The sequence below is a fragment of the Pimephales promelas genome, chromosome 18 (assembly GCF_988280905.1).
Source record: "Pimephales promelas chromosome 18, fPimPro1.hap1.1, whole genome shotgun sequence".
Lineage (NCBI taxonomy): Eukaryota > Metazoa > Chordata > Actinopteri > Cypriniformes > Leuciscidae > Pimephales > Pimephales promelas.
Genome location: NC_142786.1, coordinates 4,742,294 through 4,754,755, shown reverse-complemented (window position 1 = coordinate 4,754,755; position 12,462 = coordinate 4,742,294). Strand labels below are relative to the sequence as shown.

Below are 12,462 nucleotides of genomic sequence, written 5' to 3'. Positions count from 1 at the left end.
ACTCAAAAATTCGGCCCGAAAAAAAAACGACAGTGGTACCCCTTACGTTTTTTTTTTGGGCGAAAAATTAAGTTTCTCCAATCTTCCCAAATTCTGATAGAGGGCCATGAGACTTAGACCTGAGTGCAAAAATGGAGGCTCTAGCCCCTTCCAGAGCTGAGATATCGAAACTCAAAAATTCGGCCCGAAAAAAAAAACGACAGTGGTACCCCTTACGTTTTTTTTTTGGGCGAAAAATTAAGTTTCTCCAATCTTCCCAAATTCTGATAGAGGGCCATGAGACTTAGACCTGAGTGCAAAAATGGAGGCTCTAGCCCCTTCCAGAGCTGAGATATCGAAACTCAAAAATTCGGCCCGAAAAAAAAAACGACAGTGGTACCCCTTACGTTTTTTTTTTGGGCGAAAAATTAAGTTTCTCCAATCTTCCCAAATTCTGATAGAGGGCCATGAGACTTAGACCTGAGTGCAAAAATGGAGGCTCTAGCCCCTTCCAGAGCTGAGATATCGAAACTCAAAAATTCGGCCCGAAAAAAAAACGACAGTGGTACCCCTTACGTTTTTTTTTTTTGGGCGAAAAATTAAGTTTCTCCAATCTTCCCAAAACTCTGGATTCTGATAGAGGGCCATGAGACTTAGACCTGAGTGCAAAAATGGAGGCTCTAGCCCCTTCCAGAGCTGAGATATCGAAACTCAAAAATTCGGCCTGAAAAAAAAACGACAGTGGTACCCCTTACGTTTTTTTTTTGGGCGAAAAATTAAGTTTCTCCAATCTTCCCAAATTCTGATAGAGGGCCATGAGACTTAGACCTGAGTGCAAAAATGGAGGCTCTAGCCCCTTCCAGAGCTGAGATATCGAAACTCAAAAATTCGGCCCGAAAAAAAAACGACAGTGGTACCCCTTACGTTTTTTTTTTTTTGGGCGAAAAATTAAGTTTCTCCAATCTTCCCAAAACTCTGGATTCTGATAGAGGGCCATGAGACTTAGACCTGAGTGCAAAAATGGAGGCTCTAGCCCCTTCCAGAGCTGAGATATCGAAACTCAAAAATTCGGCCCGAAAAAAAAACGACAGTGGTACCCCTTACGTTTTTTTTTTTTGGGCGAAAAATTAAGTTTCTCCAATCTTCCCAAATTCTGATAGAGGGCCATGAGACTTAGACCTGAGTGCAAAAATGGAGGCTCTAGCCCCTTCCAGAGCTGAGATATCGAAACTCAAAAATTCGGCCCGAAAAAAAAACGACAGTGGTACCCCTTACGTTTTTTTTTTTGGGCGAAAAATTAAGTTTCTCCAATCTTCCCAAATTCTGATAGAGGGCCATGAGACTTAGACCTGAGTGCAAAAATGGAGGCTCTAGCCCCTTCCAGAGCTGAGATATCGAAACTCAAAAATTCGGCCCGAAAAAAAAACGACAGTGGTACTCCTTACGTTTTTTTTTTGGGCGAAAAATTAAGTTTCTCCAATCTTCCCAAATTCTGATAGAGGGCCATGAGACTTAGACCTGAGTGCAAAAATGGAGGCTCTAGCCCCTTCCAGAGCTGAGATATCGAAACTCAAAAATTCGGCCCGAAAAAAAAACGACAGTGGTACCCCTTACGTTTTTTTTTTTTGGGCGAAAAATTAAGTTTCTCCAATCTTCCCAAAACTCTGGATTCTGATAGAGGGCCATGAGACTTAGACCTGAGTGCAAAAATGGAGGCTCTAGCCCCTTCCAGAGCTGAGATATCGAAACTCAAAAATTCGGCCCGAAAAAAAAACGACAGTGGTACCCCTTACGTTTTTTTTTTGGGCAAAAAATTAAGTTTCTCCAATCTTCTCAAAACTCTGCATTATGATAGAGGGCCATGAGACTTAGACCTGAGTGCAAAAATGGAGGCTCTAGCCCCTTCCAGAGCTGAGATATCGAAACTCAAAAATTCGGCCCGAAAAAAAAACGACAGTGGTACCCCTTACGTTTTTTTTTTTTGGGCGAAAAATTAAGTTTCTCCAATCTTCCCAAAACTCTGGATTCTGATAGAGGGCCATGAGACTTAGACCTGAGTGCAAAAATGGAGGCTCTAGCCCCTTCCAGAGCTGAGATATCGAAACTCAAAAATTCGGCCCGAAAAAAAAAACGACAGTGGTACCCCTTACGTTTTTTTTTTGGGCAAAAAATTAAGTTTCTCCAATCTTCCCAAATTCTGATAGAGGGCCATGAGACTTAGACCTGAGTGCAAAAATGGAGGCTCTAGCCCCTTCCAGAGCTGAGATATCGAAACTCAAAAATTCGGCCCGAAAAAAAAACGACAGTGGTACCCCTTACGTTTTTTTTTTGGGCGAAAAATTAAGTTTCTCCAATCTTCCCAAAACTCTGGATTCTGATAGAGGGCCATGAGACTTAGACCTGAGTGCAAAAATGGAGGCTCTAGCCCCTTCCAGAGCTGAGATATCGAAACTCAAAAATTCGGCCCGAAAAAAAAACGACAGTGGTACCCCTTACGTTTTTTTTTGGGCGAAAAATTAAGTTTCTCCAATCTTCCCAAATTCTGATAGAGGGCCATGAGACTTAGACCTGAGTGCAAAAATGGAGGCTCTAGCCCCTTCCAGAGCTGAGATATCGAAACTCAAAAATTCGGCCCGAAAAAAAAAACGACAGTGGTACCCCTTACGTTTTTTTTTTGGGCGAAAAATTAAGTTTCTCCAATCTTCCCAAATTCTGATAGAGGGCCATGAGACTTAGACCTGAGTGCAAAAATGGAGGCTCTAGCCCCTTCCAGAGCTGAGATATCGAAACTCAAAAATTCGGCCCGAAAAAAAAACGACAGTGGTACCCCTTACGTTTTTTTTTTGGGCAAAAAATTAAGTTTCTCCAATCTTCTCAAAACTCTGCATTATGATAGAGGGCCATGAGACTTAGACCTGAGTGCAAAAATGGAGGCTCTAGCCCCTTCCAGAGCTGAGATATCGAAATTCAAAAATTCGGCCCGAAAAAAAAACGACAGTGGTACCCCTTACGTTTTTTTTTTTTTGGGCGAAAAATTAAGTTTCTCCAATCTTCCCAAAACTCTGGATTCTGATAGAGGGCCATGAGACTTAGACCTGAGTGCAAAAATGGAGGCTCTAGCCCCTTCCAGAGCTGAGATATCGAAACTCAAAAATTCGGCCCGAAAAAAAAAACGACAGTGGTACCCCTTACGTTTTTTTTTTGGGCAAAAAATTAAGTTTCTCCAATCTTCCCAAATTCTGATAGAGGGCCATGAGACTTAGACCTGAGTGCAAAAATGGAGGCTCTAGCCCCTTCCAGAGCTGAGATATCGAAACTCAAAAATTCGGCCCGAAAAAAAAACGACAGTGGTACCCCTTACGTTTTTTTTTTTTTGGGCGAAAAATTAAGTTTCTCCAATCTTCCCAAAACTCTGGATTCTGATAGAGGGCCATGAGACTTAGACCTGAGTGCAAAAATGGAGGCTCTAGCCCCTTCCAGAGCTGAGATATCGAAACTCAAAAATTCGGCCCGAAAAAAAAAACGACAGTGGTACCCCTTACGTTTTTTTTTTGGGCGAAAAATTAAGTTTCTCCAATCTTCCCAAATTCTGATAGAGGGCCATGAGACTTAGACCTGAGTGCAAAAATGGAGGCTCTAGCCCATTCCAGAGCTGAGATATCGAAACTCAAAAATTCGGCCCGAAAAAAAAAACGACAGTGGTACCCCTTACGTTTTTTTTTTGGGCGAAAAATTAAGTTTCTCCAATCTTCCCAAATTCTGATAGAGGGCCATGAGACTTAGACCTGAGTGCAAAAATGGAGGCTCTAGCCCCTTCCAGAGCTGAGATATCGAAACTCAAAAATTCGGCCCGAAAAAAAAAACGACAGTGGTACCCCTTACGTTTTTTTTTTGGGCGAAAAATTAAGTGTCTCCAATCTTCCCAAATTCTGATAGAGGGCCATGAGACTTAGACCTGAGTGCAAAAATGGAGGCTCTAGCCCCTTCCAGAGCTGAGATATCGAAACTCAAAAATTCGGCCCGAAAAAAAAAACGATAGTGGTACCCCTTACGTTTTTTTTTTGGGGCGAAAAATTAAGTTTCTCCAATCTTCCCCAATTCTGATAGAGGGCCATGAGACTTAGACCTGAGTGCAAAAATGGAGGCTCTAGCCCCTTCCAGAGCTGAGATATCGAAACTCAAAAATTCGGCCCGAAAAAAAAACGACAGTGGTACCCCTTACGTTTTTTTTTGGGGCGAAAAATTAAGTTTCTCCAATCTTCCCAAATTCTGATAGAGGGCCATGAGACTTAGACCTGAGTGCAAAAATGGAGGCTCTAGCCCCTTCCAGAGCTGAGATATCGAAACTCAAAAATTCGGCCCGAAAAAAAAACGACAGTGGTACCCCTTACATTTTTTTTTTGGGCGAAAAATTAAGTTTCTCCAATCTTCCCAAATTCTGATAGAGGGCCATGAGACTTAGACCTGAGTGCAAAAATGGAGGCTCTAACCCCTTCCAGAGCTGAGATATCGAAACTCAAAAATTCGGCCCGAAAAAAAAACGACAGTGGTACCCCTTACGTTTTTTTTTTTGGGCGAAAAATTAAGTTTCTCCAATCTTCCCAAAACTCTGGATTCTGATAGAGGGCCATGAGACTTAGACCTGAGTGCAAAAATGGAGGCTCTAGCCCCTTCCAGAGCTGAGATATCGAAACTCAAAAATTCGGCCCGAAAAAAAAACGACAGTGGTACCCCTTACGTTTTTTTTTTTGGGCGAAAAATTAAGTTTCTCCAATCTTCCCAAATTCTGATAGAGGGCCATGAGACTTTGACCTGAGTGCAAAAATGGAGGCTCTAGCCCCTTCCAGAGCTGAGATATCGAAACTCAAAAATTCGGCCCGAAAAAAAAACGACAGTGGTACCCCTTACGTTTTTTTTTTTGGGCGAAAAATTAAGTTTCTCCAATCTTCCCAAAACTCTGGATTCTGATAGAGGGCCATGAGACTTAGACCTGAGTGCAAAAATGGAGGCTCTAGCCCCTTCCAGAGCTGAGATATCGAAACTCAAAAATTCGGCCCGAAAAAAAAACGACAGTGGTACCCCTTACGTTTTTTTTTTTGGGCGAAAAATTAAGTTTCTCCAATCTTCCCAAATTCTGATAGAGGGCCATGAGACTTTGACCTGAGTGCAAAAATGGAGGCTCTAGCCCCTTCCTGAGCTGAGATATCGAAACTCAAAAATTCGGCCCGAAAAAAAAACGACAGTGGTACCCCTTACTTTTTTTTTTTTGGGCGAAAAATTAAGTTTCTCCAATCTTCCCAAATTCTGATAGAGGGCCATGAGACCAATGGCGCCACCAGGGGGTGGCCAGGGGTGGCCATGGCCACCCCTGGCCGACTCCTGGCCACCCCATTGGCCACCCCAATGGCCAGTATTAATTTTTGTAGCATCAGTTATGCATTTTATAAATAAGTCAAAAATATTCTTAAGTAAAAGAAGACGGGGAATTATGTGTCATGACGTGCTTTTTAAGTGCCAAATGGTACACTGTTACAGCAGCTTTTTGATGTGTTTTTGCCACGTTTGGACAGGCAGGGATGCAAACAGCGCGCTTTTCGGCGCCTCCCGCTTTTTTCACGTCAGTTTGGGTGACAAAGTCATCTGAAGTCATTCCATAGCTTAATGTGAGGGACATTAGTATATTTACATCATTAAAGTATACGGAAACTCGTTTTCCCTCCTCTGCGGCTGTCAATCATTCTCCATTCATATTCAAACAGCACGCGCGCCTCTTGGATGCACGGTAAAACTCTCTCCAATATGATATATTCACATTATAAATGCATGATCTGTAGATAAAAGGCTGTGTATTCGCATAAAATTACTTTATTTTCTTGGAGTTTGTTGCTGTTTTTAAACGACTCACTACGTAACCGTGTGCTTGTTACTGTTAGATCACACATATCACACGGATTATGAATCGGCATCAAACACAAAATAACTGTGAAACAAAGGAACAAATCGCACTAGGATTTGTGCGCTCAACATTTCTTCGATTTGTGACATGAGCTTTTAAATGCGCACTTATGCAGCGCAGTGCTGCTGCACACTGTGACTCCATGTTGCTTTGAGCACATCATTCTGCACCCGCTCTGTTTTTCATGTTATCATGGGTTTGCGCACTGAAATATTATTAAAAGCCAATATATTTTGTTATACCTAGCCTGCTCAATACATTTTAAATAAGCATAATTTAATTGTATATTATTTATTTGTAGTTTAGGCTATATATGCACTTCTGAATTCTTGACATTAATATATAAATATAAAATTGTGAATGCCTGATTGAATTTTAAAAGAGAACTAATAGTAATTTGTTTTTATTAACATATTTAGATTTTATAAAATTACTGTGCAGATTTTTTCAAGAATTACTTTTTGCTGCTGATATATACACTCATTATACACTCATTAAGTTTATTAAAAATTCATAATACATTTATGTAATATTTAAAGGTGTTAACTGTATCTTACACTGCAAAATAATAACTTAAAAATGATTAAATTCATCACAATTATGTAAGTATCTGGAAATTTGCTGTGGGGCAAGGGCCCTTATATATATCATATAATATATATCATTATATACAATATAATACATATTAGTTGGGCCCTACTAATATCATTAGTAACATTAAATATTACACAGTAAACCAAAGTATATCAGTAGGAGTTTCCTTAAGTCTTTCTGATAGTTTTCTACAGGCTGGTTTACTACAACAGTAGAATACAATTCTGAAATTATGGTTTATACTGTAGTTTTGGTGTGCCACCCCAAGATTTTAACTGGCCCCATCTGGCCACCCCTATGAAAAATTTCTGGAGGCGCCACTGCATGAGACTTAGACCTGAGTGCAAAAATGGAGGCTCTAGCCCCTTCCAGAGCTGAGATATCGAAACTCAAAAATTCGGCCCAAAAAAAAAAAACGACAGTGGTACCCCTTACGTTTTTTTTTTTGGGCGAAAAATTAAGTTTCTCCAATCTTCCCAAATTCTGATAGAGGGCCATGAGACTTAGACCTGAGTGCAAAAATGGAGGCTCTAACCCCTTCCAGAGCTGAGATATCAAAACTCAAAAATTCGTCCCGAAAAAAAAACGACAGTGGTACCCCTTACGTTTTTTTTTTGGGCGAAAAATTAAGTTTCTCCAATCTTCCCAAATTCTGATAGAGGGCCATGAGACTTTGACCTGAGTGCAAAAATGGAGGCTCTAACCCCTTCCAGAGCTGAGATATCAAAACTCAAAAATTCGGCCCGAAAAAAAAAAAACGATAGTGGTACCCCTTACGGTTTTTTTTGGGGGGGCGAGAAATTAAGTTTCTCCAATCTTCCCAAAACTCTGGATTCTGATAGAGGGCCATGAGACTTAGACCTTAGTGCAAAAATGGAGGCTCTAGCCCCTTCCAGAGCTGAGATATCGAAACTCAAAAATTCGGCCCGAAAAAAAAACCGACAGTGGTACCCCTTACGGTTTTTTTTTTTGGGGCGAAAATTTAAGTTTCTCCAATCTTCCCAAAACTCTGGATTCTGATAGAGGGCCATGAGACTTTGACCTGAGTGCAAAAATGGAGGCTCTAGCCCCTTCCAGAGCTGAGATATCAAAACTCAAAAATTTGGCCCAAAAAAAAAAACGACAGTGGTACCCCTTACGTTTTTTTTTTTGGGCGAAAAATTAAGTTTCTCCAATCTTCCCAAATTCTGATAGAGGGCCATGAGACTTAGACCTGAGTGCAAAAATGGAGGCTCTAGCCCCTTCCAGAGCTGGTATGGACATATGGACATCCCACGTAACATTTATGCCATTATAAAAATAGGGGGTTCGTGGACAGTGAAATTATGGGATGCCGCTTGGTGCTGCGGACTCACGGGCCCCAGCTGAGTGCAGTAAAATAGTTATCATGAAAAAAAAAAAAACTTAATTAAAATGTCCAAAAAAATACACTACCCAAATCCCCATTCAATAGATTGCAGGCGGGATTCTGTCCATTTGCAGCTTATTGCATGAAGGCCAGGGTTAGTACATTTGAAAAATAGTGGGTTATTAGACAAATAGTGGGTTTTTGGACACATGGTTTTTAAGCTTAGCTTTCAAAATATTAGGATAAACAATTTATCTGCACTCAGCTGGGGCTCCTGAGTCCGTGGCACCAAGCGCCATCCCATAATTCCACTGTCCACGGACCCACTATGTATCCAATAACCCACTATTTTTCAAATGTACTAACCCCAGCGTTCATGCAATAAGCTGCAATTGGACAGAATCCCGCCTGCAATCTATTGAATGGGGATTTGGGTAGTGTATTTTTTTTGGACATTTTAATTAAGTTTTTTTTTCATGATAAAAACAATTTTACTGCACTCAGCTGGGGCCCATGAGTCTGTAGCACCAAGCGCAAATATGGATATTTTTCTATTTTTTCTATTTCGAGCCTTGTTAGTGGTATAAACTAGTGATTTCTTTTTACTTAGTAAATGCCCCAGTACTAGCAATATACGCTAAAAAGTTTTTTAGAGATAAAACTCTACATCCGATTATCATGAAAACAAATCTCAGAGAACAGTTGACTAGGTACTGATATTTGATTAGACCAAAGGTTCATTTTGCTCCAGAGTTCTCCTTTAATATAATTTAAAAAACATTAAACTGTCATAAAAAAATTAAGTCACTGGGTCACATCAGCAGCTTTGTTGACATTTAGCCTTCTTATTAAAATCTGGCACACTGTAAACTGCAGTTATCAAGGATAGAAGCATCACACACAAGTTCTCAATTCCGCTGAACCGTTTAATTATTACCTCATCATTTGAATCAATAGCGGTTGAAACCCACATACATGCCGAGCAGACAGTACAACTGTCTATCTGCTTAAATAATGGATTTGGTGATCCTGTTAGTATGCTTTCTAAAATATAAAATCAAGTCAATTTGGGTATAAAATTAAAGCCATTCTATGTGAGGTAGAGGGTTGTTAAGGATGTTGGTAAACTCTAATGCTGCCTTGCTGGATTTGGTGATCTGCAGCCGTTAGACAACCTGACAAATTATTTTTAAAATGCAGAGAGAAGTTTTTACTGTGTGAACACCAGACCTAAAAGCTAATCTACTACGACCAGCACAGCGCCTTTTAACTTCTTTGTGTTCCAAATAAAGGTATATCCTTTTATGACTCACAGGTACCAACTCTCTATGGACAGTAAAGAAGATAACAGCTCAAAGTGGGGGATCTGTCACCATTCCCTGTCACTACCATCTCCTGCACAAAGACCTTCCTAAGTTCTGGTGCAAAGGAAAAAACTGGATAACCTGCTTGACAATGCATCCTACCAACCAAGAGAAGCGAACCGGCATTAGCTTTTACAACAGCCCAGATGAACTGGTAACAACCATGACGATGACAAATCTACACATAAGTGATTCAAACCGCTATTGGTGTGCCGTGAGGAAGCCAGGTTCCAATGTTAGAACATCTTTAGAACTAACCGTCACTGAGGGTAAATGTTTTTGAGATGATTCAGCACCGCTATGAGACTATTGATGGTTCCAAGAGTAATTCGTTTTGCCCTTTTGATTGTTTTCAGGTACTCCAGATCTGTCAGTGGCCAGCAATAGGGTGTCAGGTGAAGAGGACGGCAATGTTACCGTCCAGTGTCTTTACAGTGACAAACTTATAGATGAGGAAAAAAAATGGTGCAGAAGTGGAGATTTACGCTCTTGTCAAACGGCTCAAGATTTAGAGCCATCCCACGGTGCAGCGCTACAGATAAATGATACAAATGATGGGGTTTATACAGTGACACTGACTGGACTGAAGTGGACAGATGCGGGCTGGTTTTGGTGTATGGCTGGGGAAGTGCAGGCTCCTGTTCATATCAAAGTAAATTCAAGGCAACTCATTACAGATGCCAACACAAGTAAGTTTTAAACAACAGTTGTTCTCATATATAGCAACAGGGGTTTCTTTTTCTGCAACATAAACACATTTAATTTGAGTTCATATATAATATTTTAGCTATTATGAAGGCAACAATGGATAATTGGCCTTGGATATTAAAATTAAGCAATAAGGTACATGAGGCTGTGCTGTATCGAGAATAACCAACGCATTCTCATCCCAAGACGTCATATACGGCACTTTTGCCAAAGCGTAGACAACCAACGCACATGGCACCCTTTAGCGTCAAATGAGACGCTTCGGTTATGGTAGGTTTAGGTGTGGGTTAGGGTTAGACCACTAGGAGGCGCCTTCTGCCCCTGTCTCATTTGACACTAAAGGGTGCCATGTGCGTTGGATGTCTATGCTTTGGCAAAAGCGTCATATATGACGCTTTGGGATGAGAACGGGCTCGAATAACGGCTGAAGGGCGTTGTTAGGCACAACGCGAACCCATTACTTTCAAGTAAATTTGCTGCGTTGACCAACAGAAACCTGCTTGTTTGTTGTGTTTGTGAGCTGAGCTTCATTCAACACTACACTATTGACATTGGATAGTGGACCTTTTTTTTTTGCAACAAAATCCAATCAAAATGTCAAGTGTGTCATTTGAAGAATGCTGGTAACCATGTTGACGGTAGTAGCCATTGACTTCCATGGTTGGAAAAAAATACAAGGCTACTGTCAACTTTCTTGTTACCAGCATTCTTCAAAATATCTTCTTTTGAGTTCAACAGAAGAAAGAAATTCATACAGGTTTGAAACAACTTGAGGGTGAGTAAATTATTGGGTGAACTATCCCTGGCCTTTAAGACTTTTGTTGGGAATCACCAAAAGTGTAGTAGACAGGAAAGTAGAGGTAAGAAACTGGGTCCTGTGAACCAACATCTTATATCCTGAATGGTATAAAGTATTTTAACATTCAATAAAGGACACACTTCTCCTTCAAAGACAATAATAGACTTTCATGATGAGTTTCTTGATAAAGCAAAACAACACATTACTGCTGTTTAAAAGACTGTGTGTCAAATCTGACCTGCTCCTTTTTATTTACAGCACCATTCTTCACTTCAGCTATGGATGTACACAACCATAATTCAATCACACCTCCTATACCCACAAAATCAAAATTACCAGAAAGCACTTTGATTCAGACTGCAAGTCCTGGCCAGGCATCTACAACATCACCAAAGCAAGTTTATTCTACGATACAGTCCTCATCTTATCAAACCACAACGGAGAACTCAAAAGAGAACCCTTCTCACAGCAGTGGTACAGTTACGACTCCACTAACCACATCAACATCTCCATATGTTGATGGTAACTCTATAGTTACTGTTGACCTAATGAAAACCACTTATGAAAGCAGGTATGTATTCATCAAATTCTAGCTGATAACATATCTCATCTTCGGTAAGTTTAACAATTCCTTTTTTTGTTTCAGACACCTTAATTGGGTGATTGCGCTAGTGTGTGGAGCAGTGCTTATATTATTTGTGTTTTTTGGAGTTTCTTGGAAACTGTGGTCATGGAATAGTAAGACATCTATTATGATTATTATTAAATGAGGCCGTTTAATAACTAATGCACTTAGTTGTTCGATAAGCATTCACTTGTCAATATTTAATAGAAATATATAATTTTTTCCTGAACATTACAGAAAAGGCCGCCACAAGAGAGGAAGCAACAGAAAAAACAACAGACCTGCATGTAAATAAATATTTAACAATATCAAATATATTAGTAAAAAAAATTTGAAAAATATTTGCTTAAAAAAAAAAAAGTAAATTTATGAAATAAAAAAATGAATTGTTCATTTATACACCTGTAACAAAGAAGCAACACAGCATAAACTTTGGGGACTGTGGAGAGTTGATTTGCTGATATCTTGTTATGTTTTATTCGATATAGGAAAACGACAGAGATGATCTACTGGCCAATGAATGGACTAATACTTCAGTTGTGCAGTTCAGCACAGACTCAAACTCTATCCTAATAACATAATCTGTTGTACAGTTGAGACTACTGAAACACAAAGATGGATTTAAAACATGTTTATGAACTATGTATTTTCTGACATGTATTTTTCATGTTTAAAGTTCATTATTGTATGTGCAACATTTCAGCCATAGATTAATTATAAATGTTAGCTATATTATGTTCACCACATGTCTAGCGATGTATGTTTGTGCTAAAATGGTTTGTCGTGAATAAACATTTATGTTTTTTGAGTTGAGTTGGCTCACATGATTTAGGAAATTTTGTTAAGGAAACATAGAGAGCATCGATGCTCTCTATGTTTTTTAGGGGGCGAACCTTTAAAGGCACAATAAAGTGCAAAGAAAAAAGCAAAGAAAGCCACCAAAAAAGCAAAGAAAACGACGAAGAAAAAAAATAGTAGTACGTATTTTCCGCACTATAAGGCGCACTTAAAAGCTTTTCATTTTCTCAAACAACGCCAGAGCGCCTTATAATCCAGAGCGCTTACAAACCCGATTCCAAAAAAGTTGGG

General features: G+C 39.8%; 1 protein-coding gene across 1 annotated transcript in view; it reads left to right on the top strand.

Moving 5' to 3' along the window:
• Positions 1-12,186, top strand: part of LOC120485660 (uncharacterized) — a 42,810-nt gene extending 30,624 nt beyond the window's left edge. Inside the window, exons 2-7 of the mRNA XM_039681507.2 lie at positions 9,193-9,510; positions 9,598-9,930; positions 11,007-11,319; positions 11,395-11,486; positions 11,611-11,660; positions 11,862-12,186. Coding sequence (XP_039537441.2) covers positions 9,193-9,510; positions 9,598-9,930; positions 11,007-11,319; positions 11,395-11,486; positions 11,611-11,660; positions 11,862-11,954 — 1,199 coding nt within the window. The 3' untranslated portion in view covers positions 11,955-12,186. The remainder of the gene's footprint in view (positions 1-9,192; positions 9,511-9,597; positions 9,931-11,006; positions 11,320-11,394; positions 11,487-11,610; positions 11,661-11,861) is intronic.
• The last annotated feature ends 276 nt before the right edge of the window (positions 12,187-12,462 follow it).